Raw genomic sequence first — 27,931 nt, forward strand, 5'->3', positions numbered from 1 at the left:
AGACTAAAATCTCATCTATTAAGCTGCTACATGTTTGGAGCTGGTAAGTTTTCTGACTTGCTCTTCTCCTTTCTTCCCCATAAGCTATTTGGCATTACTACCAAGATGAGAAAAAATATCTTGCATTTGTTAGACATATATCAGTTTTGCAGTGTTTCTATTTATACCCCAGCAAATACATTCCGGTTGTGCCTAACAACTGTCCTGGGTTTTTCATTCTGCTAGAGTAAACTCTACCAAGTTTTCTGTTCTGCCAGTGATGCCATAGCAACACATTCCCATTCTTTATGCTCCTTGCTTTGCCAGGCCGGTGTAGGGGATGTTGAGGCTGCTATGGTAGGAGTGTTTTCATCTGGAGAACAAAAGCAATCTACACCCTCAGAAAGCTGTCATCGTCTCTCCTGCAGACTGCTGAGCCATGCCAGCTCACATCTTTTCACTGTGATGCTGGATGAAAGCAGTGACTCCAGCATCATGAGCTGCTATTTTGAGTTGGATGCTCAAGTTGCTGAAAAAGATTTTTCTGGCAGAATATCCTTGCAATATTTCCACTACAAAAATATGCTTTCATCCTCAAATTCTAGTGTCTCTTTTTTGAGGACTGAATGTATTACATCCCAGTTATGAGCGCTGGCAAGAACAGTTCTGCTTTAAACAGAGCTGGGAAATTGCTCCCCTTTGTCCATTAACTTCACCGAGTGTCTCCTATGTCACTTGGTGGCCAACTCTGAGCTCAAACTACAGGAGGATACCTTCATAGATAACATCTATTTTAACAAAACAACACAAAACTATCTATGTCTGCAAATATCCATTGCAGATATTTAATTGCTCTTTAAACAACTATGTTAAAATTTGGTTAACTCCTTAAGTGACCTGAGAGAAATGGTGTCACTAATTGCATTTAACTGCCATCCTGAGCATAAAAGCAAAGCAGAGAGATATGTAATGTGTAGAGCCTAGAAGATGCTATAGTGAAGCTTATATATTGTCTTTTTGGAGTGCATCTGCAATGGCTTAGTGTTGGCTACATTTTTTTTTCTATGTGAAAGACTGCAGGATGGATTTCACATGGAGACACTGAGCTTCTCAGAAGCTTTGTGTAGTATAAAGCAGTGACTGCTCCTCCAGAGCCAGCACCTCTGTACTTTGAAGATCAACAACTTCGAAGAAATACGGGAAGCTTTGATTTCATACAAACCCTAAGATTTTCCAATCATTAACACTATGGGGCCCCTACTAAACCAAAGTTAGGGCAATCAGAGAAGGAAATTTCCAGGCATGGGGTGAAGTTTTAGAGGACTCCATCTTACAGATTGCGGTAAAATCAAGACCCAAGGACAAAAGAGCTGCGTGATGAAAATATATGTTGTTATCTTTCTAACTTTTTTTTCAGTCTCCTAAAAAGACAGTGCATTGAAAATATACTGGAGTGCCATGCAGGTAGATTATTGCTTGCTTGAATTTGCATCCAGAGAAAGCACTTGCTGGAGTCAAGCATCTGCTTTGAAAGAGTCAAACAGGTCAAAAGTCTACTTACACTATCATATGAGTAAGCCAGTGCTAACTGAATGTTTTTGGAGAAGTACAGGAAGGGGGAAGACTGTGTCTTATCTGCCAACTATTCTCAATTCTAGCTGTTGGGATGGGACCACATTGTTTTGAGTTTATGCAGAATAGAAAGCTTCTATGTACATCAAAACTAGCTGGAGGAATGGAGGAAGCCTTCTCCTTGTCTGAATCAGCTCACATACAACTAGGTCATACTGGTAATACCTCCTTCAATACTTTCTGGAGCACCTTGAGGTGCTGCCTAGAGTCAGTTGGTGTAGTAACTTCCCCTCCTGAACAGGAGAGACTGGGAGAGCTACCTCCCAAATCAGCTTGATATATTTTGATTAGCTAAGTTTTATGTTAAAAACATGTGTGTGCTGCTTCTGCAGGGCAAGTTGGAAAAAACCTTATGCACAGCAAAGGGATGCCTGCACATCTGATCTGTGATCTATGATGGGACAGGCACTACAGCAGCTGGGAGGGGAGAAAGGTGGCATGGATCGAGCATGTGTGGTTTAGCAAGATAACCAGCCTAAAAGGACTCATACTGGGTGCTCCTGGGCTCTGTGCAGGCTTGAGAGGAGCTGGTGCTGCTGCCTGCACAGAGCTCGGTGTCCAGGCACCAGGAGGAGACAGGAGGCAAGGCAGGACATGCATTGAACCCACTGTCTTAGAGCTGAGAATTGTAAATCAAATAGCTTTGAAGAGCCAGAAGCAGAAATACATTGTTTACTCCTTAAAGCCTAAAATGTTATACAATTTGGAAACAGAATGGATGAGACTTTGTAGAATGAGAAATTTTGAGGTTTTTGTTCCTTTTATAAACAGCTTTCCTCCCTGGTGGCTGGTGGGACAGCTAGACATTAACCCTTTCTAGCCATTTCTTTTGTCTTCTGTAGAGCTGGAACAGATGTTGGTAGTAATCTCACCTTAAATTAAACTTAATTTTAATAAACATGTTTCTAGGATGCAGAACTCAGCTCCTTTTTTGTGGCAAGATATCTTGACCCCCTCGAAATCATGGCTTCTGGATTACCATATCTCCTCACATCCTTCCATTTCACTACACTGTAGATTGCAAGTCACACTAATATTAACGCATTTGTTATACCTAGAAGCATTGTTTTACAGCCCTATAGGCATCTAATAGTGATTGCTGCAGAGCTCTTGCAAACAGGTCCATGGTTTCTGGAGTCCAAAGGCATATATCGTAAAGTATTTCATGGTGCTGGCAAACTTACCTAGCCCAAATTTGTGGGAGGTAGTATTTCTAAGCTAAAAATTTCGGCAAGGTGGTTATTCCTTACTGGTCACAAATAAAATCTGAACCTCCCTTCCTCCAGGTTAAAATGTCTGCAGGTATCAATATGTAAATAACCCAGACACAGACAGTCCTGGATCACACAGGTGACTGTGGTGTTCAGTGGATATAAATAACTATTTACCTCTTGGAGAAGCTGTTTTGGTAAATTCAAGTCTAAGCATGAAGGAAGAGAAACATAAATTTTAGGCCTTTCCTGTCAAACACGCTGTCTCGTCCCACTGGTTTGAAAAAGAGCAGTTGCTTCCCTTAGAACAGCAGGAAAGCCTTGGGGAAGATTAAAATGGTGAGAGATTCAGTATGTAAAATATACAGTGCAGAACACTGGAGAAATCTCAGTCTGGGCATGAAGAATCACTCTTGACACGACTTGGAAGGATTTTTATCCCTCATTTACACAAAATTGCATCTGGGGGATTGATCAGTGTGCCTGCTAGGTGAGCCATCTACTGGCTGTTCAGTGCTGTGCCCAACAGCTGACCACCTCCATGAACTCCAAGTGTTAATTGGTTGAGGAAATCTAATGCAGAAGGATGTGTGCCTCTGTGAAGCAAGATGTTGTCAATTAGTCTGTTGCTGGAAAATATACTTCGAAGAATTTTTGGAAGAAGAAATGCCAAGTTTCTAGTTAAACTTGTTGAGTATCTCTGGCAAATTTGAGTAAGAACCTTTCTCTGGAGAGACTATGAAAATAACTGCTCAAGCCAAGTAAACGAAGTACTCGGTGTGACAACTTTTGTCATTGTGTCGACTCCGATTTTCACAGACTGTGATGAATGCATGAGCGAGAAGCTAAAATAACACTAAAGGCTGGTAAGCATGGAGGGGATTCTGGGAGAGGACCTGAACTGATAATATGAACTAAACCCGTAAAGTTAAAGCACCTTAAACCTCCAAGGCTTCTTCTGAAGGTGGCTGCTAGAGCATTCTCAATCTACTTACTTAATTAATTTAACATCCGGCATGAAGGAACCTGGAACAACCTAAGACTCGCATCACCATGAAGCTACGAAAGCACTGAGGGCCACACAAGTAACTGCTCTCTCATGCTTCACATACTTGCTGCTGACATCCTGTGCTTAAGTACTGCGTGTTGGCAGTGCTTCTAGCTGCAACTTTATCTGAGATGTATCTGTATGAAACTCCCTGACTGTGCTGCAGCTGGAAAAAGGGAGTCTCCTCTCATGGGGAATGACAAGGTCTTCCTCTGTGTATATGAGAAACTGCTCTACAGTGTGAGAAAGGACTAATGCTGCCTTTCCAACCCATAGGAGACCCGGGCAGATCTCTGATGCATATTCTTAGGTGGCTCAAACACAGCATGCCACTGTGTAGTGCTGCTCTTCTTCTTGGCCTCACATTACTGAAGGTTATCCTGCAGGGAAGGGAGGCCGTCCTGGAAGTGAACTGCAGTAATGGAGGCTGGAGCATGACTTGTACAGGTAAGTAGACTTGCAGAATTTGTTTGTTGTGTTGCATTACAGGGAGGGGCTGAAAGACAGAAGGATAATTCCCATAATGGACTGACTGCTGTAGATCGGTTTGGAAGCGGCAAATATGGGAAACATTTTCTCTCTTATGTAAATATGCTTATTTCTCTAAAGCCTTGGACCTGTCTTAAGAGGGTGAGCTCATGTGCAGCTGAATAGGCTTTAGTTATCTTCCTATGGATCGGTCTGACAAGTTGCCATAGATGGTTCAGATAACTTAGAAAACCTGTAACCATTACTACACCCTGCCTTGTGCGCCTCCATGGCCCACTGGAGCCCTTATAGCTGGATACAAGCCAAAGCAGCTTCCAGGCTACTTTGATATATTTTGGCACTAAGCCAGGATAAGCAAAGCCCAAGGCATGCCTCAGGCTCTGTGCTGAGGCCATTGTTGCCACATGGATATATTTCTTCTGCTGTGCAAGCTACATGGTGTGCATGCAGTAGCTCCTGGTCACACCTTGCATGGTGCTTTTCTGCCCTAAAACAGATGGAGTCAGCCCAGCCTTGTTTTCTAGGTAAGCTTTTTTCCCCTGTCCTTTTGAGATTTTTCTCCTGTATTAGAGATTTAAAACCTGTCATCTCCAGCAGTGTTTACTGGAAGGCACAGAGGGACACAGCTGTGTCTCTGTGAACAGTCCCATGCTCCCTGTGTGACTGCACTCACTTCCATCTGGTGAGATAGGATGTATACTGAGGTGCCTGACTCCAGACCTGTGAGGGATAGAGACCACAGTCCCTAGACTAGGAGGGGCTGAGACACTTGAGAGGACGTGGGTTGTCTGAATAACCCTGTTTCAAATGTACAGCCTGGCAGTTGAGGATGAACAAGACAGCTTCCTCCCTGAGGTGAACCATCAGGCACAGCTGTGCAGGTGAAACCCCCCTGAAGTCTGCAGTGAAGTTCTCAGTGATGCTGGCGGCATCTGGATTTGAGCCATGAGACACAAAGAGCACATTCTGTATGGCAGTTGACAGAGTTAATAAAAGAGGATCATGTAGATGAAACTGGTGGGTGTTCAATGCACTCAAAGGAAGTAGTCTTATAATTTCCCTATCAAAACAATACCACTATAAGCACCAGAGACCTACCCTAACATAAACCTGTACTTAGCAGCTTGATCAGAAACTTGAAAAGTATCTTGAAAATAGCCAAATCTGAGCTCAGAGGCTGAAATACAGCACTCTATATATTGAAGTAATGGAATAATCACTAGTACATTAACAATTAAGTAACAGTTCACAGTTACTGAAAGTATGAGAAGTGCCATAGCCTTTGCTGCACCAAAGGGTTTATTTGTAGTCTGCTGCTTGCACTGAAACGACGTGTCACAGAAAGATGAAGGGAGCCTGTCAAAGCCCATTTGAAAAGTCACTTTTTCTAAACAAGGCCGTCTGCTTTCATCCCTCTTTGCATTATCAGCTGAACTGCTGGCACCAGGTATTCAAGGAATTTCAGCAGGAAGGAGGAGAGCACAGTATTTCCTTGTCACTGTGATAGATTTGACAGACCATTTGGACAATACAGCTAGCATCGTGTCATGCAAATTGACATCTTGGGAAAGCAACAGGCTTTAGAAATAGTACTCAGCTTACTCTGGGACTGGGATATTTGGTGATGACTAGTGCCTCTTTCACACATGAATCACTCACTTTCATCCTTTAAAAGTGTTCAGAGAACTGGAGGTTGGGATACTTCTGCTACAGACTACCCGTGTTTGTGATTAAAGCGCCCACCTCCGATCTCATTTGTTTCCATATACCTACATCTCAGGGAGCAAGTTTTCTCTGCTAGAGATTGAGCTACTCTCCAGGCTGCTGTACACCTCAGAGACAATTAATCATGTTTGCAAAGGCTATTGTATATGTGGCCTGTGATTAATGGGCATGGCCTTAGATGAGATCCTGGGCTTTACCGAAGGGGCTGGTTTGGCACTGGTGACTGGAGACAAGACAAAGAGAAACACCAGCTTCTGTGCCAAGTGATGTGGGCACCCTTCGTTCAGAGGACTGGCGCCCAGCCAGCAGCCTAGAATGGTCTTTGAAGTATCAAGCTGCTGACAGTGCTGTTTAAGATCAGAAAACAGGCATCCTATTTAAACTGTGTTTGGTGCTCGGGAAAGGGAATGTTACCAAGCTCAAGTCTCAGGAATGCAGGCCTGCAAAGGACCAACCCCGCTCCCTGCAGAGTGACCAAGCAACCAAGGGCTGGCTGCTCTTTCTAGATGAAATCTCTGAACTTCCTCTATGAGGCACAGTCCAAAGCCCATTTCTGTTAAACCTAAAACATTACCCCTCCAGTCACATGCCCCAAACCCACACACTCTAAATGGAAATGGAAAGTATTGCTGAGCACAATACCGTGCTGTGTTTTCTACCGTATGACTAGGAGTCAGTGGCATGCTGCTGTGAAAAGCTATTACATACAATTTGTATAGCCTTCTGTAAAATCCTTCCACGTACTGTGGAATTGAAGTTATTATATGAATAAGACTGAAAAATATGGTCCTATCTATTATCTTCCTTATTTTTAATCACTTCTCATCATCCCACTGCATGGTGTTTCTCAGAAGTACAGCACAAAGTGCTGGACACATATAAACTTTGGGCTTCTGCAATTCAATGACTTCCTGAATGAATTCAAAGGACCCTCGAAACAGTGCCCTAACTTTGAATTTATCCCAGGCAGACATGTACAGTCCTCAGTCCTCATAGGTTATTTTTTTCTCTCTTCCACTGCCTCTTCCCAAGACACAGCTTGCAAACCACTCCTAACTCTGTCAAAGTCTGCCCATCTTTATTTTCAAGTTAAAAATGTGTGCCCTAGAAAAGAGCACTTCCATGGCAGCTCAAAGCTTACAAACTGGATCCATCTTTCTGTCACTTTGCCCAAGGAAGTAACACTTTAGAGAGGGCAAAATGGTTTCTCATTACTTGGAAATCAGAGCTGATTTTGCCCAATCTTTTCTTCAAATGGTTTATCTTTTGGGGAGAGGTTAATTATGGACAACTTGTGGGAATATTTTTCTTGGCAATTATTAGGATGCATGCAAAGAGTTGTACTGCAATATCTCACCTTATAGTGGTCAGGTGCGACTAACCGTATTTCTAGGATCCCCATATGAATGAAGTAGACCCCTGCTTGCTTCAAGAACTTGTTCTCCTATGTGTAGAGGGAACAATATTAATTCCTCTCTGCTGTTTTGGAGGAGTACTGCACAGCAAAGGGCTTCTTTCTTTGTTCATTTACTATACAGGATCAGGTTTCCTGATGATTTCAAAGAAAGTACCCAACCTTGTAGGACCAAGCCTGCTACCCTGTACCTGCTTAGGCCTTTCACCCTGTGCCATGCAAAGATTCAAACCAGAGACTTTTCCAGATATCACTGACATTACAAGGAGGAAGAAAAAGGTGGAACTCTGTCTAAGTGAGTCTTTGATAAGAGGATTAATTTAAAACCATACACTTTGCTCATTTAACTTTTTTTTGCAAGGAAATATAAACCAACACTATAATTGTACTTTGGCCTGTGGGAATAATATCCCAGAAATAATGCTTCTACTTAAAGAATAGTAGCTTAAGATCTCTGTGGGGCTGCTTCTTTCACTGCAAGACCTATAATTAGCCATCCATTATGGCATTCAGCAGTAATCCTGAGGAAGCCCATATTTTCCCCCCAAGCACCCCACACAGGCATGCCAGAGAGCAGGTAGGGAATGCTCCGGAGTTCACCCTCCTTCTCAACACAGGCAGCTCAGGGGGTGGGAGACCCTCCCTGGTGCCCCTTTGCTGGGGTCTTCAGCAGGGACACCCTGTGGGCACCTCAGTGCTCTCAGGTGTTGGGTACAGTGGTGAACACTAGGATTGCTACAGTCTAGGTCCGAAAGCCATGGTGGTGTGATTTGAGCTGCTCTCCTGCCTTCTTTTTGCTCTGGGGTGAGCAAAGAGAGCAGCTTTCCAGTTAGGAAGGATGGGAAGCCACTTAGCCAAGCACTCCTTTCCTCAGCCTTTGGACCAAACATGGCTGCTTCGGAGATGGAGATGACTTGGTGGTGCTGCAACAGCTCTAGCAGTCTGTGCCTCCAGGCAGCAAATGCTTTCCTGGCATGACTGGAGGGCATAATGGCATGCTTCCAGGGTATTCTACTGGTCAAACTGAGGACTGAGTTCAGACTGTGTGAAATGGTGCATACAAAGAAGATCTGGCCGATGGTGTTTCCCCATGGTTTTGGGGAAGATTTTTGCTCGCCTTACAATAAATAAACAGTTTTATCAGGTAAAGTAATATAAGCACATAAACTGTTTCACTTAGGACATCCTACATTTGAATTGCTTTGTATTTTCCAAAGCTGTTTCCCAGTTTTACTGTCTAGCACTCTTTCTGAATTAGAACTGAATTTATAAATTGTTTAAGCTACTTAGAAACAGTGTTAACAGGGTTTGAGTGTGTGTATGTGAACAAATGACTGGCTGAAAAACTCCTTTCTCTGTGCAACCTATATTAACATTAATGCAAACCCCTCTGCAAAAGTGGCCTGGAGAACTCTGGTGATGGACACAGGGCTGAGGAGACCAGTCCTCATCTTGACACATTTAAGGCGGTGAGACCAATGTACAGACAGTCCCCAAATGTGCCCAACTTCATCCCTCACAGAGCTTCCTCTGAACTACCAGTCAGCCTAAGCTTGTATTTAGGAAAGACATTGAATTCCTAGTGTGAAAGCTCCACTCCGAGTTCTGATAGCGATTGCCAAGAAGACAGGCCCTCCAAGGCTCAGCAGCACCATGTTTCATGGCAGCTCTTGTGTTATACCTTCTAGCACCGTGTGCAAGGTAAAGCAAACAACATTTTTTACAAGCAGTTCATTACTACAGATCAATGCCATCACACATTCAAATTTGGTTTTCATGGATTCAATGTAATGGGCACAAAGATGGTTTCTGTAAAGTACCGAAAATCCGGGATCAAGGGCATGAAGGAATGCAGGAGGGGTAGTTCTCTGCTCGACTTTTAAATGTGATTACTCCTCACAAGCAATATTGTACATTGATCCTCACCAGCCTACTACCACTGTGAGAAACAAATCCATGACCTGCCTCAGATGTAGATACACTTTAACTTCACTTTGTCATGTGTCTTTAATAAAGAAATGGATCCAGAGAGAAGTGAGTTTTGACTTAAAGAAGAGGTCCAGTTTTTCTGAAATTCCAGATGATCTTCTTTTCCATTATAACACTAAGTTGGATGTTTGAACGAAGTGTTAGTGTAAATCTCTAGACACTGCAATAGGTCTTTGAAAAAAGCAGTTTATGTTACCAAATAGGAGCCATTTCTTCATCTAGTAATTTTATATGTCGAAGTATACATCATATTAGTCATTCAGTTATGTTAAGGCTTGATCTTCTTCCAGGCATCTTTGGAAATATGAGGGCAATTTGCACAAGGCATAGGAAATTTATAGTTTTTGAAAAATAGAGTGATCTCACTTTTTGGACATTCAATGTTACTGGAGCTCACACTCAAGAAACCCCTAGTTTGATCTTATACTGTAGCCAATTTTTTAAGTTCTGTTCTGTGATTTTCATATTTGTGATAATAAGTACATAACTTTGAAACCCTACTAGGGTGTTGCAAAGCGATCGTATTGACATTCAAGGCCGGAATCCACTATATGAAGTGGCAAATGTAAAAGTTGTATTTACTTGGATAGCTGGGAACACCCATGAGAGCAAGGAAGAAAAAATGTATGATATTCTTGAGGAAAAGGAAGTTGTCTAAAGACCAGGAGCTTTCTGGATCTGTTAACTAAGCAATTCCTCTCATTGCTGGACTCAACAAGGGCTCAACACAGCTGCCCATGTACAGGTGGGTGGTGGCACTGTGGACTCTGCCTGACCCCAGTGTGTCACTTCAAAAGGCAGTGAGTCCCCTCAAGGTCCTATATTAGACCTGCCAAGCTCACATGAACATCTTGCATAGCACAGTTTAAATGGCAGTAGCCACACATAGCCAGGTAAATGAATACAGCTCTTCAGAGAATCTTTTACTCATTTAAAATCACAGGCAGAATAAAAGCAGCACTAAAAGATCTCATCTTTGAGACCACATAAAAGAAAGATGCAGAGTGATTTTCTGATTTCAGGTTATGATGGTAGTCAGGGGAAGAAAACAAACTTCCAGTGGCTGGTGCCCACGCAATTATTTATTTCTACACGAACTGAGGGTGAAAATACTATTTTTCTGACTTCATACCTCTTGCAGATCACCAGAAAAAGAATCACATCATGTGAAAAAGTGCCATACAGAGTCAAACCAGCTGTGTTTTTACCTATAAACTGAACATACATGTGTAGGGGCTGTATGGTATAATAAATGAAAGTCATCAAAGGCACTGTTCCTCTGACTTTAAAGAAGGCCTGCATTTTGAGGGCAGGATCAAAAATCTGGGGCCTCACACAGCAGATCTGTTGGATAAAAGGGGACAGGCTGAAGAGGTAAAGAAAAATCCCCGAACTCCTCTTTTACCTGAACAAATAGAGCCTGTTAAGTGTGAGTACAGTGATTGTAGCTTCCCAGAGCTACCCAACTCCTCCTGAGAACCTCCTTATCAAAACTTTTTAATGGTGATGGCTGTGATTAGTGTACAAGTAGCATGAGGCAGAAAGAAGCTAAGGTGCAGAAATGTCATTGCACAGACAACCTCAGCTGTGTACTGACCAACACTGCATTTGGGGTTCTCTGATTGAAATCTTCAGGGAGTTCCATGTTCAATCACTTTGTTTTGAACAAAAACTACAGCTTGTTCACACTGTTTCTCACTCCCTTCTTAATTGTTAGAAATTAATACCCTTGACATGCTCTTAAACCACACTATTTGGAAACTATTTTACAGTGTAGGCAAACATTTGAGCTTAGTGCTAAATATGCGGGTGCTGTGCATACACAAATAAAGACTGTCTCTTTCTCAGAGATCTTACAGTCTGAAAGATAAGAGATGAAAGAGCGCTTGGAAAGATGAGTAACCAGGGGGACTGTGGGAGGGGTTCACGTCAGTTAAAATGTAAAAACCTGGATATCATTCAAAGAATGCACAGATTTTGGTCCTGGAAGTGTGCAATTTTTTTTATGTGTAACAGTTTTGCAATTAAGAAAAAAGCTGAAACTGTTGACATTTTCTTGTGCCTGGTTTTGCTAGGACTGAGGTAGCATGTTGCTGCTAATTCTACTGACACCCCCAAGCCACCCTGCTACCATTGTCCTGCGCACAAGACCCAATGCTCTCATTCAAACCACTGGCCTGCTTGGGCTTTGACCTTGAGTGGGGTTAGATCTGGAGATCAGATGTCTCTTGGATATGATGGATAACTTTACATTTAAATACAAGAAATTTTTAGCCTTTTTAGCTTGCATATAATTAGGAAAGTTATGAATCAATAAGTAAACAGAAATAAATGTGATGTAATCAGCATGTGCAAATTTCTATTACTCAATTTTGCAAACATTTCTTCTTTGCAAACCTACCTATCTTTAGACATCAAACATGGGTTAAACACAAGGACCCCCAGCCACAAGGGTACCAGGCTGCTCTCTCCTTGGGAAGGAATAGCTGGAGTGTAGGCTGCTGGGGCACAGGAGCAGGATGTTCAGCACTGCCCTGAACTCTTGCTCATAGTTGCCTCCAGGTTTCTAGATTCACAGTTTTTTGTTACTGGAGATGGAGGAACTGGTCATCAGGTAGCACTTATCATGGTCCAGCTGTGGTGTGGTTGATATCCATGGGTTGTAACTTCTTCATATTCACTTTTCATGTGACACTTGCATCCACAATGAAAGGACAAAGATTAATTCTTCCTTCATTCTTAATGTGGTTTAGTACACATCCGATGGTGCCTCTCTGGTTTTGGGATCACACCAGGATAGCTTTTTCCTCAAACATTGTTTGAGATCAGACTTACTGCAGATCACAGAGATGACAGAGATGATTTTGCTTTAGCAATGTCAGAAGAGTTCAGATGCTAATAGGAATGACGTAGCTGCAGCTTTTTTTTTTTTTTTTTAAATCTAGCAAAGTGCTAGCAAAATGCCACATGCATATGAAGCAGGCTATCCCTGGCATAAGGAAGTTGTGTGTCTGTTGTAAAGGCAAAGCTTGCCATTGCCTCGTGAATCCAAGTGACACACTCGGAGCCATCCACAATTTGATTTCAAGCCAGTGAAAACCAGATTTTCTTTTTGCTAGAGTTGCTGAAAGGTTGGTGGAGTGGGAGGCAGCTAGTGCCAAGGTAGAACTATGCATGTTTCTTGTCATATGTCTTCAAGTGATGCATTCCAGAGTTCTTCATTTAATCATCCAGAGATAAATAAGCTACTACTTATTAAAATCTAATTAGGTTTTAAGCAGCACAGCGAGAAGATAATCTGTGTTACAGAATTCCTAGTGGCAAAACATCCAGGATTTTTTACATGTAAAATCATGAAACTACTATGATGCTTTTGAAGTTTTAACACACTCGTGCATTTGCTTGAAAACTACTATGCAAGCAGTAAACAATCTTGCTTGGGTCTGATTCTTCAAGGTGCAATACAGATAGCTCTGCACTTAACTTCATGGGCTCAGTTCTCACAAGTCCAACACAGCTGATAATATTTTTGAACCAAATGTTTGACAGCGAATGCAATAAAAAAATCTGTGGTTTTAATATCGATTAGTTCCCTCACCAGAAATTACATTCCCATTAAGAGGGTTAACAAAGACACTTTCAAAGGAAGAAAACCCAACACAATGCCTTTTTCTTTTGCTTCTCTAATTGCTGCAGATGTTGTGCAGTTGCAACTATGAAAAGTTAAATATTATGTCTCTGTAACATTTTTGATCTTCATTAATTATAGCTCAGAAAACCTTACAAAAAGCAGCCTGCCTGTTTAATACAAATAAGATTAATTGCATGGGTGTTCAGAAAATGAGCCACCAGTAGTTAAACAAAAAATGTTTGTCTTTAAGCAGCCCTTGAATGATCCTTTTTTAAAAACTGTTACAGGAAGTGAAGAGGCTGCCAAATTACCATGCCCGTGAGCCCCAGTCTTATTATCAGCCTAAACGAACGCACACACCCTGCCACTTTCATCCTCTTCCAGGTCCAAGAAAAAGAAAAAAGGAGGCAAAAAAACCCAACCAACCTTCCACACAAAGAGGTGTCTCTGAAGTCTGGAATGCACCCTGGCTGTTTGAAGACAAGATTTATACCTGACACCCTCCTTTAAGCTCATTGTCGAGACTCGCCTGTGTTCAAATCAACCGCAGACTGGCTGCTGCAGGTACTTCATCTTACAACAACCACATCATCTAAGATAAATGCACCAGGAATTGCTATCACTTTGAGGTGAAAGAAAAAAGGGGGATGGGGGGAATCAAACCTCTGATGCAGGTAGTGGGTGGAGGAAAAGACAGACATGCATGAAGGAGTGTGCAAGGGTGTGCCCAGGGAAGAAGCCAGCGACAGCCGCCAGCCTGCGGCATGGGGCTCAAGGATGAAATGGGTTTGGCTGCCTGTGTGGGCACCTGTGTTTTGGCCCAGCCTCTCCTTGCCTTTGGCAGCCAGGCTGTGGGACCAGGCGTCAGGCAAGATCCTTAAGCCACCCCACTGCCAGGGAAGCGGTAACCTCTCGGGTGCTTGTGAAGGACTGAAAGGAGCTTTTTGACTTGGTGGGAGATGATGGAAAGGACTGTGCCATCAGTTCATGTAATTCCCATGTTTTCTGAGGCAAGCCTGATTTCCTCATTTTAGGATCCTGTCCCTAAGTAAGCTGATTTCATTCAGTTTCTTAAATTTCTCTGGAGGAAAACCCTTCATAGTAAGGACTTAATTTTACACTGTATCCATCTGATGGGAGGCAAAGCTACAGAGCACTGAGGTAGGCGAAGCAAACAAGAGGAGAGACAGAAGAGTGTGATCAGGACAGCGTCAGGCTGTAGAGAAACACAGATGAACATCCTAGAGCTCAGGCTGCTGAAACTGTAGCATTAGTAGGAGTTGGGCTAATTACTGGAGGCTTTGAAGTGATGCAGGCAGAAAACGTCAGTCATAAAGAGAGAATAACACCTGGTAATTGGCAGAGATACTTATTGCCTGTATCACTCTATCACTCAAAGGCCCAAAAGAAGTTGGGGTATAAGGATGCAATTTGTGGTACAGAACCAGCTGAGGAGTATTTTTTGGGGTGAAGAATTACCATGGCATTTGGAATAATGCACCATTAATCCAGGGCATTAAAAAACAATTCTGAGGAGATATTCTGAAATTACACTGATAGAGAAAAGAAGGTAGAAAAAATGTCAGCATAGGTGGTCAAGGTAAAACTTTAAAGCAAGAAAAACCTGCCTTTCTGAAGCATTTCATGATGCCTATCTTGGATCCGGAGACCAGAAAGCAATATAGGATTAGCAAAAAAACTAAGGTCCCTAAGGACTGTTCTAGCACCACAGATTTCAACTGCTATTGGGCAGCACCCAACAGCATGTTCTGTATTTAACCCAACAGAAAGATCTATATTTGGTTTTCTGGTTCTCCTTTGTCAAGCAGTTAAGACTCGGAGCTCTACAGGGCTTCTTCCAAAACTTCTGGACTGACAGGGATGTTTGAGATCTGGGAAAAAGGAGCTGGTTTAATCCATTTCAGTTATAGAGCACTTTCTATATTTAGGATTTTAAATTATGTTTCATTAAGAATGCAAATTATGAGCATTTCTAGGACTCCAGGTACTTGCATGTCCCAGCTAGCACATAAACCTCATGTCGTTACAAATCTGAATACAGCACGTTAAGTTTGCAGCAGATTTAAAATAGGGCAAAAGGGAGGCGGGAAGAGAGCTTGAACAACACATCCAACACTTGCCCACGTGGGTGGGAGGAAAAACATCTACACTAGCACTGAACTGACACAACTGCATGTGAAGCTGCAGCATCAATTTCAGCTTGGCCACAGGTACCCTGTTCCATCTTTTGCAATTGAAAAACTTACCACTTATAATTATTTTTTTAATTCTCTTTTTTTCTGTTGGCTGTTTTGTAGTTTGGGTTTGGGTTTGTTTTTTTTCCCATGGGGGGCGAAGTCTTCTCTCTGGTGCTAGCAAAAGATTCTCAGAGAAATCAGTTTCATCAACCCGTGACCAATGTATTGAAAAATGGGGCATGGATCCGCCGCAGCAATCACGGGAATATGTTGAGGAAACTTAGCCTGGAGCCTCTATAATTTGTGACACTAAGCTTCTGAGGAAATAGCATTCAGTATTTCATTCTGATATTTCAGCTCTTGACAGCCCTACAGAATGCTGCTTGAACCTAAAGTCAAATGCAATAAACTGTGCACAGCTTGGCCAAAAAAAAAAAAAAAGCAAGCATAAGCAAGGCCAGTTCAGATTGCCCTCCCAGGCAGCCACAGGAGTGGGAAACAGAAATACATGGCTCTAAGCAGCCTCTTCCTTGCTGCCTGCCTGTTAAAAATGATGGCATTTTCAAGAAGCAGTTGTAGGCACTATTAGTATCTTCTGATCTAAGCACAGAATCATAGAACCACTTAGGTTGAAAAAGACCTTTAAGATCATCAAGTCCAACTATTAACCCAGCACTGCCAAGTTCACAGCCATGTAGAATCATTGTGTACTTCTTTTCCCAAAAGGATCTTCAGCATCTCTCAAACCAAGTTGCAACGAATAGTGGTAAGACCATCAGAAGATGATAATATGAATATGGATGACAAACTTGTACATTAAACAGGATTGTTCACATGGTTATTTGTGATTGACTACTTGGTCAGAGTATAAATGTATTTTGTAGGTGTACACACTGTGCATCTTTTGCTGGTGTTGAACAGCTCTTACTGCAATAACATGCCAAGAAGGCTCCAGGGAACTTCTCTCTATACTGGTAATAACTGGAACTTTTAAAAGTACTTCTGAGCTAATAAAAAATGTGAATACTTATTTATATGTTATATGTATGTATGTATGCAGGGCTACGTGGTAAATCCGTAGACACATTTTAGGCTCAAGATAGTTTTTCTGCCTATGAAATTTTGTTTTTACTTTCTCCCTCCTTGGTGTTTCCGATCAAATAATTTTACTGTTTTGAAAATGGAACTTCAAAGTTTGGTGCTCGTTATGTTATTCAAGAATGAGACCACCAGCAATTAATTAGACAGCAAATGCCCTGGATTCACCAGCAATTCCTTCTCCACCCCCAGAGAGATGCCATCTTTCTCCTCGTCCCCGACCATTTGCTGGTTTTATCCCCATTCAGTCCTTTGACTCCTATTAACTCAGTTTCCTCCTCACTGCACATGCTTTGTGGGGCCATTGACTCCTTTTTAATGCTGTGTGACTCCTCTGGCTGCCATTTGCCGCTCCACTCTAGCTCGAGCCATACCCCAGTGGAAAGCAGCAGGTACCCCTTCCCCTGCCCGCACCCAGTGCTGTTCCCACAGCCACTGCTCATGTCCCTGCTGCTCTTCATACACTTGGGAGTCCAAAAAGAATTTGAGCATCCTTTCCTACAATCCTCATGTTTGCTGCAATCCTGACCCTCTGTCCTACCTGCTCCCTTCATGCACCTGTTCTCCACAGCCATTCCCCCATAGAAAGAAGGTGGCTGGACAGAAATCCCAGGCAACTCACTCTCACCTGCTTGGGGCCTAGTGCTACCAGGGCAATGTGGTACCATGTGTCATCAGCCTCTGCCTGCAAAGGGGTGGTCAATGTCAAGATAATCTTGCAAACGGAAATACAGCAACAGTCATGTTTATGACTTGAGAGGGCTGTGAGAAGAGCCCCTTCCTGCCTCCTAGCATTCCTGTTTCTCTCCAAGAGTTGAAGACAGCCTGCCTGGTTCAGAGTCCCTTGGAGTCCCCCAGGCCCTGGTCTGGGGCAGCTCTTAGAAGATGGCTTAGTCCGACTAAATGTGTTGCTCTGTGCAAGCAGTGGAAAAACCATAATTGTAGTGGTAGCAATGTACTCTATAGCAAAACCCTGTAATAGAATATGATTTATTTCCATGACCATTTGCTTGAAATAAATAAAGGGCTATAGAAACATCATTTCTGTAAGATAAAACCATCAAGTGCACAACAGCAGCTGAGGAACTACATTTCTTTTACAGCTTGTCTAAAGTGTCACCTTGCAGGGACCTGAGGGCATGTTAAAGTGAAGAGCTTTAAAACAGCAAACAACGAAAGCTAATTCTTCTCCAAAAAAGGCAAACAGGAAGCTTGTTTAAAGGACAAAGCTTTCGGTGCATAGCAAGTGCTTGTGTTCACATGTGTGCTCAGGTTGCTTTTGAAGTCTGTTTTTTTGGCTCCCTTGGCTCTGTCTCCAAAAGACATCTACAAAAACTCATGTATGCTCATAAGTGCCAAACATGTACACGGCGCCTCAGTCACTTCGACAGCAAGTGACAGTTAATTCAAACCATGCGTTACAGAGAGCTCATCCTTTCATGATAAATGATGGTATTGACAGATGAGTTATTTTTACACTGAGCTTAATTATGTCAAATCTCAGCCCACAAGTGTGCAGCAGAAAGGGTAGCATTTTTCTTTGTTACTAATAAGCTGTGTTTGTTATTTTTCTTCTGCACTACTCACACGTAATTAAAGGTGACCCAAACCCACATACATTACATGCCAATGAAAACCCTTTCATCTTCATTGTCATGTCATGACATACTGGATTGACAAATCTGCTAAAAAAAAAAAAAAGCCATAAGACCGCCCCGTCTCTTAGCTCCTCATGGTCACGTAAGTTTAAAGCCTTGAGGAAACAATGACTGAGTTTGCCTGTCTGCACGGAATCAGTTCTGTACATTTTTCTTGCCCAGACTGTTTCATATATGAAGCGCCTCACCTGAATCCCTAAGGTCCTGTTTATTTCTCACACATGTATTCTTCTTGTAGGAAGAAGTCAAAGCTGTATACAGAGCTCCAAAATGGTTCTCCCTAATTTATGTGCCCAATAAAGCAAACTTCTCCAAAAGGAGCAACTTCAGTCTTTAAAACATAAAAATCAAATTGTGCTGTTCCCACTCCCAAAGCGCCATCAGCAGCTGAAGTCACCGTGCCTACTAACAGAAGGGTGTATTAGCTCAGCAGTTTCTCACCCAAACCCCAATTCATTTACAATGAATTCAGTGTTCAGAAGATACTATAGTTACTGTAGAACATTTAAACTTCAAAACCACTCAAAAGCCGGGAAATACAAACCTAAGATGACCACATTAATACCACGTATTACCCCTTCACTGAAGTTTGCCCTGCAACATCTTTCTCCTAAATCTCTGCTGTGTTCTCTGCTTGCACTGTGAATAATTGTTCTTTAACCGATTAAAAGGTATTGCTACACCTTTAGTAAGGACTAAAGGCTTACAGGGTATGGTTAGCACATTTCAGAGGAGTATATGGTTTCCACAGATCAATTTATTAGTGCAGGTATATGACACACTTTGAGTAAAATGGGACAACATCAAATACTCCCTCTGTTTAACTTGGAACAGGGAGCTGAATTTCCAACACCTGCATCTCAAGAGAGTGCCAAAGCCATGGGGTTATTGGATATTTGCAGGAGGGCTACTTTGTGGTTTTGGTTTTTTTATAACTGGGTATTTTTATCCAGATTTTAAGTGGATTCCAAAGCAAATGGGGCTTGTGTGGCCATGAAGCAATTTCCCACACACTTCCGCAGCTTAATTGTGCACACCCAGCCCTTTTCCCCAGAGGATCCCAGAGGTTTGATGGTGCACTACAGCATGTGACAAGGGTGCCTTGTCAGCCACTGACAAATGCACATGGCAGCAAGGTCTTTGCAAATGTCCCAGGGGGAAGAGCTTCAGCTAGAGCTGGCTATTGGCCACAAGACACTGATCCGTCAGAAATCATCCTTCATGCATGCTAGCGTTCCTGGAGCTACTTGCCTCTTAGTCATCTTTGACTTTAACTAGCCTGGACTAATGTCTAGCATTTTTCCTAGGAAAGTTTCCTACTTCACTGGGGATCAGGCCAGATTCACAACAGGAACTGTGCCACAATGGACTCAGTGCTCCGCAGCAGCCACAGAAGGTGGCAGCATCCTTGCTACAGCCAGAGTCTGCGAAGAGACACCTCGAAACAGAGATCTTCAAAATAACTTGGCCATGACCCTGGCAGGGCTTAGAAACCTGACAAGGCTCTGCCCTACAGTCCTCCAGACTCCCTCCAAAATCCAGCTTATGGAACCTCTCCTGCCACTGCTTCCTATCTTTGCACTTAATAACCCCATCAGCTACAGGGCAACACAAAGCCAAACACCTCCACCTGCCAGCATCCTCCTTTGTATGAACACAGTTTTGGAAGTCTTCCCTCTAAGTGGCTGGGGGCTGGCTGGGTGAGCTCCATGGAGAAGGAACTGTTCAGGGCCCCTGGCCAGGCAGTGTGGCTACACAGGCTCTCTCAGGATTGTCCAGCTTCCTCCTCTTGCAGCTTTTCTGCTTTGCATGAGACAGTTTTTGTCTCTTTTTTACTCAGACACATGACTCCCAAACGTAGTGACTGGGGCACCACCTGGGTCAGGGTTTGGAAACTGGGCTCCAGTTCTTACTCTGAGCTAAATTTAGATATCCTATACTGAGTATTACCCAGGGCCTATGTCTCCATACACTTGTGGCAGTATTATTTTTCTTTTGCTCTCCAAATTGCCAGTTATGCCTAGGAAAATGTAACAGTTAAAAAACGAGGGATGAACAGACAGACGCCTCTTTTGGAATGCACAAGAGCTGGAGCTGGGGACTGTTGTGAGTAAAACAGCTAAAGTCTTCGCAGGCTGAGAAACACGTTGAGTCCAGATCGCTCACCTGAGCTCCCTGAGCATGTAACAGTGTGACCATTCCCAGTGGGAGGGCTTGACGTGTGGCATGTGGGTATGTTCATCCAGCACAGGCCAAGCCAGGTAAAGCATGTCCAGAAGCACACGTTCAGGCATGCAGGGAACTCACTGGATGCAAACGTGGGCGTTAAGGTATGTAGGTACCTCTGCGGTGAAGAGGAGACGAGAGTTCTTAGTATCTAAGGTTTAGACTTCTCATGTGAAGTGACTTGTCTGCTAGGCATCCAAGTTCCTCCTTGGGATTAAGTCCTTGAAGATGATCTAACAGAAGGCATCTGCTTCTCACCTCAGAGTGCTCCCGAATGAAAGACTCAGAGAGTGCCTGGTATTCTACGCACTTTTCACACACCCAGCACTAATTGCTCTTCCGTGATTAAGGAAAAGTGTTTCTTCTATATATACAAAAAAGTGTGAAAACTCAGGATGAAAAATACTGCAGAGTTAAGCAGATTTGTTTATGAGTTTGCATCTGTTCTGCAAAAGTGGACATGCCTATGAAGCTAAGCAAAGGTCTGTGTGCACCTCTCGTTAAATTAATCTATCTAGAATTAGTAATGGTAGGGAAAATACCACAGACAGCAACTTTACTTCTGCATGTGCTTCTGGGAAACTTGAGCTGTTAGCACTGTCTTTGCACTTGGCTTTGGAAGGGGAAAAGCACATGTCTTTCACTCATTTTGACTAAACTAATACAGTTTGGGCATCTTGTGCAGCAATTGCAACTTTTCTTTACGTTTTAGTCCATCTCTGTTATAGGCACAGGCAACAGCAGATGAAAGAGAAACATCAACAGTTTGTTAAAATAAATGGCAAAAACACCCACGACATCAGGACTGAGGGAATATCTCAAGTCTTTCTACTCCAGTTGTTATGCCAAAGTTGTTTTAAAAGGCATGAACAGAGAGTTCTGAAAAAACAAAACAAATATAGACATCATGCTTTCCTCTCATTTTCTTTGCTTCTGCGTTTCAGAATTTCAGAAGAAAAAGCCATGCACACAGATAAAATTTCCTACTTCAGCTGCTAAATGCATGTATAATTCCACTGCTTTTGTCTTATTTTTGTCACATATATTGTAAGAAATAGTTTTATGATGCTTCTTATGAGCATCTCTAAAATTCTCCTGGGAAGCTTGTATAACTAGCAAGACCTAACTGAATTAATAAGCCAGAGCACTTTGATAAAGGCGTTAAAATAATGCCAAGGCTGTGCTGTGGATGTTGAGCTCAACTACAGTGTTTTGTTGAAAGCAAGCACTCCCTTCCAAAGCAGCCAGTGGCTCTGCCAGCTGTAAGCCCATCACTTCGCAGTTGCAGACTTACAGTGGTGCCATGCAAAGCCCTCTGAGCCGCTACAAACCACAAGTTCAAAACCTGACTCATGTCTAGAACTTCGACTCACTCGCTGTTGCTGGCTTAGTCACTGCCAGCAGCCCTACATGCATGTGCTAATCCTGCGGTAGCCTCAGCACAGTTCCCTCCTGTGGGAAAGCCCTGGTTAGTCAGACTTGAAGAAAGGCAGGGTATTGTTAGATTTCTCTTACCATTGTGCTGCTTTGTTCTTCTTGCATTCCCATCTTAATGACAGTGCGAGCTGTTGGCCTTCCACACTTTCTTTGTGCCTATGTAAATTCGGTGTTTGATGCAGAAGAGGCGGAGACGATTTCTAAGTGAAGGGGCAGGTGTGAGTGAAAGGAGCAACCCAACAGCCAAACTATTTGAAAAAGAAACCTTTAATGTCTCAAAAGCTCAGCACTTAAAAAAAAAAAAAGCCTTCATAACTTGTCTTGAAAACTGGAAAAACAGGGTGTCTAGCTATAATTTAAGACATTAATAACAAGAAGATTTTGCAGTTCCCTGACACATTTTGACTTTTCCACAGTGAAATGCTATCTTAAAACTAGGTCTGATTATTAAAATGTGAAATACTGTCAGTGACAAAGAAATTACAGACAGGTTTAGCCCAGGCTAAATTTTAGGACATGTCTGAAAACACCTTTTTTTCCTTTCTTAAATGGACATTCTGCCAAGGATATTTGCAATGCAACAACTTTACAGGACTGACCATGGTCTTCAGAGGTATTTAGTGGCTACCATGAGCACCCCTGAAACTGCAGCCTTGAGATGTGACATCCTAATTAACAAAATAAGTTTCAACAAAAAGTATTTTTCACCTTCAAGCAATGAGTATACACTCTTTCAGCCTGGAAGTCTGCTTTCCAGCACAGAAAACACAACAAAGCAAGAACAAACACATCTTGTTATATGGGAACAGAGGACAATAAAAGACATCTAAATCTCCACATTTTATTTTTATTTCCCTGGTCTAGAAAAGGCTTTCAGGCATGGAGTTAAAGCTTAAGAACACAAGTAGCTTACTTGCCTTTTGTGGGACAATGTGACTATTTGAAGCTCTGTGTGTGCTTATACGCTCCACTATTTAAGTTATGATTTACTGAAAACAGGCATATACAGCCTCCTCACCACAAAGTATCTTTACAGTCATCATGGTAATCTTGACAAGAAACCAGAAGTCCAATTTCTTACAGGATTTATTCCCTCTGCTGAAATAGTCATTTTTTCCATGGCTGACTCATCTAGAAAATTTTTATGAAGTTAGTAGCAAATGCAAGCATCCTGCTCTTTGCACCTTCAAAGCTATCACATAAAGATAACACTGTTTTCTTTTAATCTTTTTTTTTTATTACTGAATATTATGCTTACAACAATCCTGCTTTGCTACAGATGGTTTCCTGTTGTTTCTGCCAAATGTGAAATAGCTATAAAACTTGAAAAGGTTCTGATGCTGTCACTGCATGAAAAATTACATCTACAAGGGAAAATTAAATATGAGCCTTAGCCTTTAATTTCTTTAATCTTACTTAGTAAGTGAACTTTTTTTACTCCCACCCCCAACTCAAAGCTTCTGATAACACATCCTGAAGGGAAAAACACAGCTATGTATTTTAGTCAGGTATAATGCCTTCATTAACAAAAACAAAAAAAGAGGAAGGGGAAGTAGATAATTCTCATGTCCAGACCAACCAAACAGCCACCAACTCCAGCTGACAGGAGCAGTGCCTTTGGCTCAGTTTCATAAAAGACATAAAGCCATTTCTGTGAGAAGACAGTGAAGTTCCTGTTTTCAGTGCTATAATAAGGAAATCTCTCACCTTAGCAAACAAATTACTAGAAAATGGCTTGTGTAATCCCAAGGGGACAGAGCCTTTGCTCCTTGCGTGGGCAAACCTCAGTGAACTCAGTGACAGCTTTACTTGAATGCAAAAGGAGTATTAAGAAGCACTTCAAAGAAAAATTGAATTTTATACATATGATGAAGAAAACTCTTGATGTTCTGATGCTCTCTATAGGCATAGATTCAGTGTCATATGGGCGAAGGGCTAGGAAAAATGTATTTTACCAGCAAAGTAACTTTCTAAGGCACGTAACTTACGAGTGGAGCATCAATGAACAAGCGAGCTTCACAGTTGTCTCAAATTTCTGTCAGTATTTGACTGGCACCACATCAACAGATTCATTTTCTAGGGAAAAAAAAATCAGGGGGCATTTAACCACGTCCTTCTACCAACAAGGTAAGGCTGTGCTCACTGCCATGGATCTGCCTCTACAGGCACTGGGGTTAGAGGCAAAAAGAGTAAATATGAGAAATTGTGCTGTCATTTTGAGTGCGTTTGTCCGCTGCTGTGCATAGAAGTTCTGATATCTTAGAGCTCTGCAGCACAAGAAGTAAACGTTCTGTACTACACTGGAGATTTGGCAAGGACCCATTTCTGCAGGAAAAAGGCATTTAATTGTAATCTCACCCAACCAAGACATTAGACCTCAACTTTCCAGCTGCTCAGACCACCTACTACTCATTCTAGGGCATGGATCTGATACTCATTTGCTACAAGAAGAGTTTCACTCTTGGTTGGAAAGACAACTTGGTGGGATTTTAGGTTTTTTTTAACCTGTGCTGCCTTTCCTTGCTCTGGAGGCTGCAATTTTAAAGTGGAGGTAGAGGTGACATTGTGGGCAGGAGTGAGTGGAAAATACGTACACTCATCAAACTGCAACCAGATGTCTCGTCTACATGTGGACATGCCTCTCCCATGTGCTGTACCCCCAAGGACACCACTCACTGCCTCTTCAAAGTTGCTCCTGGTGTTTCCCCATGCATAGATATTTGCAGTAGAAATACCCGTTTGTTTGTTTAGTCTGACTTCCACCAAAATTAAATTAGAAACAACCTTATGCAAGCTCTGGGAGACCTGCACCCTACAGGACACACTCCTGTAGCTCAGCCCAGCAGTGGCTCCTGGTTCATTGTGAAGATATCCAGGTCTGGGAGAGCAGGGGTGCAAGGCACCTGTGGGGCTGACATGCTGGACCTGCTGCTGTCTCTGAGAGACCCTACATGGTGCCTGATTTTGATGTCTGTGAAAACCACTGACTGATCACTTGGGCCAGGAAAGCATTTATAGACAAGCACCCTTTATTTCTTTTTTGTAGTGTAGCCTGTGTACATGGGGATCTCAGATGAAAATCGGAAATGGACAGGCAGGTTGGATATCTGCTGGCCTGACTGGAGAGTCTCCTGTTGGTTTTACTGGGAAATATATCAAGCCCTGTATATTCATTTTATCAGGTTTGTTTTTTTAATTTATTTCCAATTTTACCATTTGTCCAGCAGCTGAATTATTTGTACTTTTCACATCCAATTAAATACCACACAGTGCTAGTACTGGATTTTTCTCACACCTGGTAAGAAAACCATGATGGAAAACATAACCCTGCCACATCAGAGATGTTCTTCATATACCATACAGTATTTGCATCTAGGTTTCCTTGTTGCTAGCCAGTACCATCTGTTATCTGTTTTGGTCTGCTTATAAGAATTGGTAATTTTTGAAAATTGAGAGTAAGACAAGAACAATGGCTTTTTCCTTTGTATTTTACATCCCAAAGAAACCAACTGGATCTACACATGCACAGAAAAATATACCCCTCCAATTGACAATATATTAGAGCATGCTTTTTCTGTATGGAAAATTTAAAGAGACAACACTCATCACGAGGAAGTACTTGAATTTAATGAAATAAATCTGTGCCTCACAATGCCTGGATACTGGGTTTTACTTTTGTCTCTCTTGGAGGGTGTTGACACTCAGACTTGGTGATGGAATAAATGGTGACAGCTGAGATAGTTACTGCCCTCAGCTGTGCGTTCTGTCCTTCTCTTGGAAATTATTACCCTCCTGCAGCTGGCAAAATGGGATGCTTCATGAAGCCAGCTTCAGACTGCCAGACTTCACGCCAGCCTCGGCTTACGCGGATCCACCAGCCCATAAACTTCCGTGGCTTGGAGGTGAGCCCACAAGCCATTGAGCCATGCCTGCTGTGCAGGTGGTAAACACTCAGAAAGAAATGGGGTGGCCAGTTGAAGGTGCTGCTGCTGTGCTTGGCCCCCCCTGTCATGTACCACTGGATGGGTGGCAGCCCACAGATCATTCTTTCCTATTTTTGTAAATACAAATGTGTCTAACTCAGGGGACACGTTGTCACCAACTACCCACCAAGAGAAGAAATGGCAAAATCCCAAGTGACAAAAAGAGAACATGTCCCCAGCCTTTTTGTTTTTTGTGGACTCCAATAGGAAGACAAATGTTGTTTAATGATGATAATTTCAAGTTTTGCGTTGTTATATGAGGCAAATTGAAGTCCCATGTTTGAGGATGCCGTCTGTTTCGTAGCTCCTAACTAGAGCAGGCTATAAACCAGCACCAGGTATTTCAACAGACTGCCTCTTTTAGCCTTTGATATCATCTGTTCCTCATATTTTTACAGTCCCAGTGTTTCTCTTCCAAGATGTGTGATATAGACACACAGGGTCTTTTAGTCTTCTTCTTTTGAGTGACAGAAGCCAAGTTCTAGAAAGCCTTAATTTATCAGCTGTTACTGTAAAGATCTTTTTCCCTCCCTGGTCCTTCTCCCAAGCGGTGGAGTGTATAAAGAGTTCCAAAAGAAAAATGGAGCATGTCCTAGGAATGCATCCTTCTAGCCTGGATAATAACAAATATCTAATCCTGAACTATTAAAATGGTTCTTGCTTCAAATGAAATGTAAAAATCTGATACTCAATCTGTAGATGATTGTATGCTGCTTAACTGGCACTTCAGTAGTTTTTGTTTGTGATATATCCAAAGGAAGAGATGGATGCGCTGTCAGAATTAAAGCTCTCTCATTATTTGGCCATATGTTTCTGCTTTGGTCCCCAGCCTGTTACACTGCTGGGGATACAGAGGATAAAGCCTAGTCTTCATATGCAACACAGCCTCCAGGGGAGGTAGGGAAAAGACTGAATCTTTCCAGCGTTCCTTCTTACCCAAGAGCTGGCTTGGACCTGGATGCAGCTAAGTTTTGCAGCACCATATCCTTCCTGGCGGTAAAGGCCAAAGAACCAGAGGCTCATTAACATGATCAGGGTATGTGCATTCATCAGCACTTGCACAGAGCAGACAGAGACAGCAAGACACTGGAACTCATGTATCTTTCTGTGCCAGGCTCCAGTAGGGAAGCAAGTATCTCACTGAAGATTGGTTAGGAAGAGCTGGATGCCAAAGGCTAGCAACTAGGTTGATCTTAGCCTTTAAGATCAAAAGGTTCTCAGGTCCATCAACCTCTCAGCATGCTCCAAGTATAGTCAAACTAAGTTTTCTGAACTCTTTTGCTTTTTCTCCTCAATTCACCCATAGCCACTGAGTGAATGAAAATAACATTCTCAAAACACAGTATACCGCACACATTTTTATTATCAGAGCAGGCCCCTGGATAGTCAGGTCATTGAGGTCATTGAGACCCTCCTAGCTTCCTGTGCACAGCAAGTGAGGCAAGGATCAGCTGAGATACCATCAACTGCTGGAGAGGTTCGTGCGGGACAGGGAATGGGACAACATCAACCTTCTCAAAAAGTCTTTCTGCTATAAAACTTACACAGCTCTGGCAGTCCCTTCTGCCACATAAGCTCTTACCAGTCATCTCCTCCCAAAAAGGAAACAGGAAGAATTTAAGGCACCAAATAATAAAATCTCAGTTCTGCAGAACAGAGTCTGAAAAAGAATAAATGCCAGAAACTCTATGAAATCCACCAGGGACTTAGCTATTGATTTTGCACTGCAGCTGGTCAGATATTATGGTAATGTGGCAATGTAAATCCTGTTGCTAGATTCATGGTGGGTGATTCAATTCAAGCATTGTGGCTTAACTTCACAGAATGACACTTCTGACATTTCAAAACTAGCACTCGCTAGCGTCAGATCAGGACGATGTGGCCCTGACTCCATCTCCACAGAGATTTGAAAATCCACTGGCAAAGCTTTAACTTCTTCATAAGACAATAGCAGATAATGCTTTTTAAGTAGTCTTTGTTTATCTTTTATTCTTTTGTTTCTAATGGACTCCTTCTGAATTTGAAAATAACTTCCTCTCTACTTTTGTTCTGATTTCCCCAGTGGGAAGAAACTGAAAAAGCTGATCTACGTCAAGTCAGAAGAAATGTGTGCAAAGTTAATATGATTCAGGAAACAGTGTCTGATCACTGAATATTGCCAAAGAGCCAGCAAGAGCTGGGCACACCACCCTTGTGGGAGTTCTGCCATTGGC

At 42.4% G+C, this 27,931-nt stretch overlaps 1 protein-coding gene and 1 long non-coding RNA gene across 5 annotated transcripts in view; one reads left to right on the forward strand and one right to left on the reverse strand.

The window, feature by feature from the left end:
• Positions 1 to 27,931, reverse strand: part of EDAR (ectodysplasin A receptor) — a 71,153-nt gene that overhangs the window by 39,478 nt on the left and 3,744 nt on the right. Inside the window, exon 1 of one of the 3 annotated variants that reach the window (XM_032100458.1) lies at positions 21,814 to 21,901. The exons of 1 other annotated variant lie outside the window; for it this stretch is intronic. In XM_032100458.1, the coding sequence (XP_031956349.1) occupies positions 21,814 to 21,846 (33 nt within the window). In that variant the 5' untranslated portion in view covers positions 21,847 to 21,901. Of the gene's footprint in view, positions 1 to 21,813; positions 21,902 to 27,931 lie in introns of those variants that run through there. One more of the 3 variants, XM_032100457.1, reaches the window with a different exon arrangement.
• Positions 1,541 to 22,199, forward strand: LOC116440118. Of its 2 annotated transcripts, none has more exons than XR_004238418.1 (2): positions 1,541 to 4,317; positions 13,406 to 22,199. It is a non-coding gene; the product is annotated as an uncharacterized LOC116440118 (long non-coding RNA). The 2 variants fall into 2 exon arrangements; XR_004238419.1 differs by having other exon boundaries at positions 13,503 to 22,199.

The sequence above is a fragment of the Corvus moneduloides genome, chromosome 2 (assembly GCF_009650955.1).
Source record: "Corvus moneduloides isolate bCorMon1 chromosome 2, bCorMon1.pri, whole genome shotgun sequence".
Classification (NCBI taxonomy): Eukaryota; Metazoa; Chordata; class Aves; order Passeriformes; family Corvidae; genus Corvus; species Corvus moneduloides.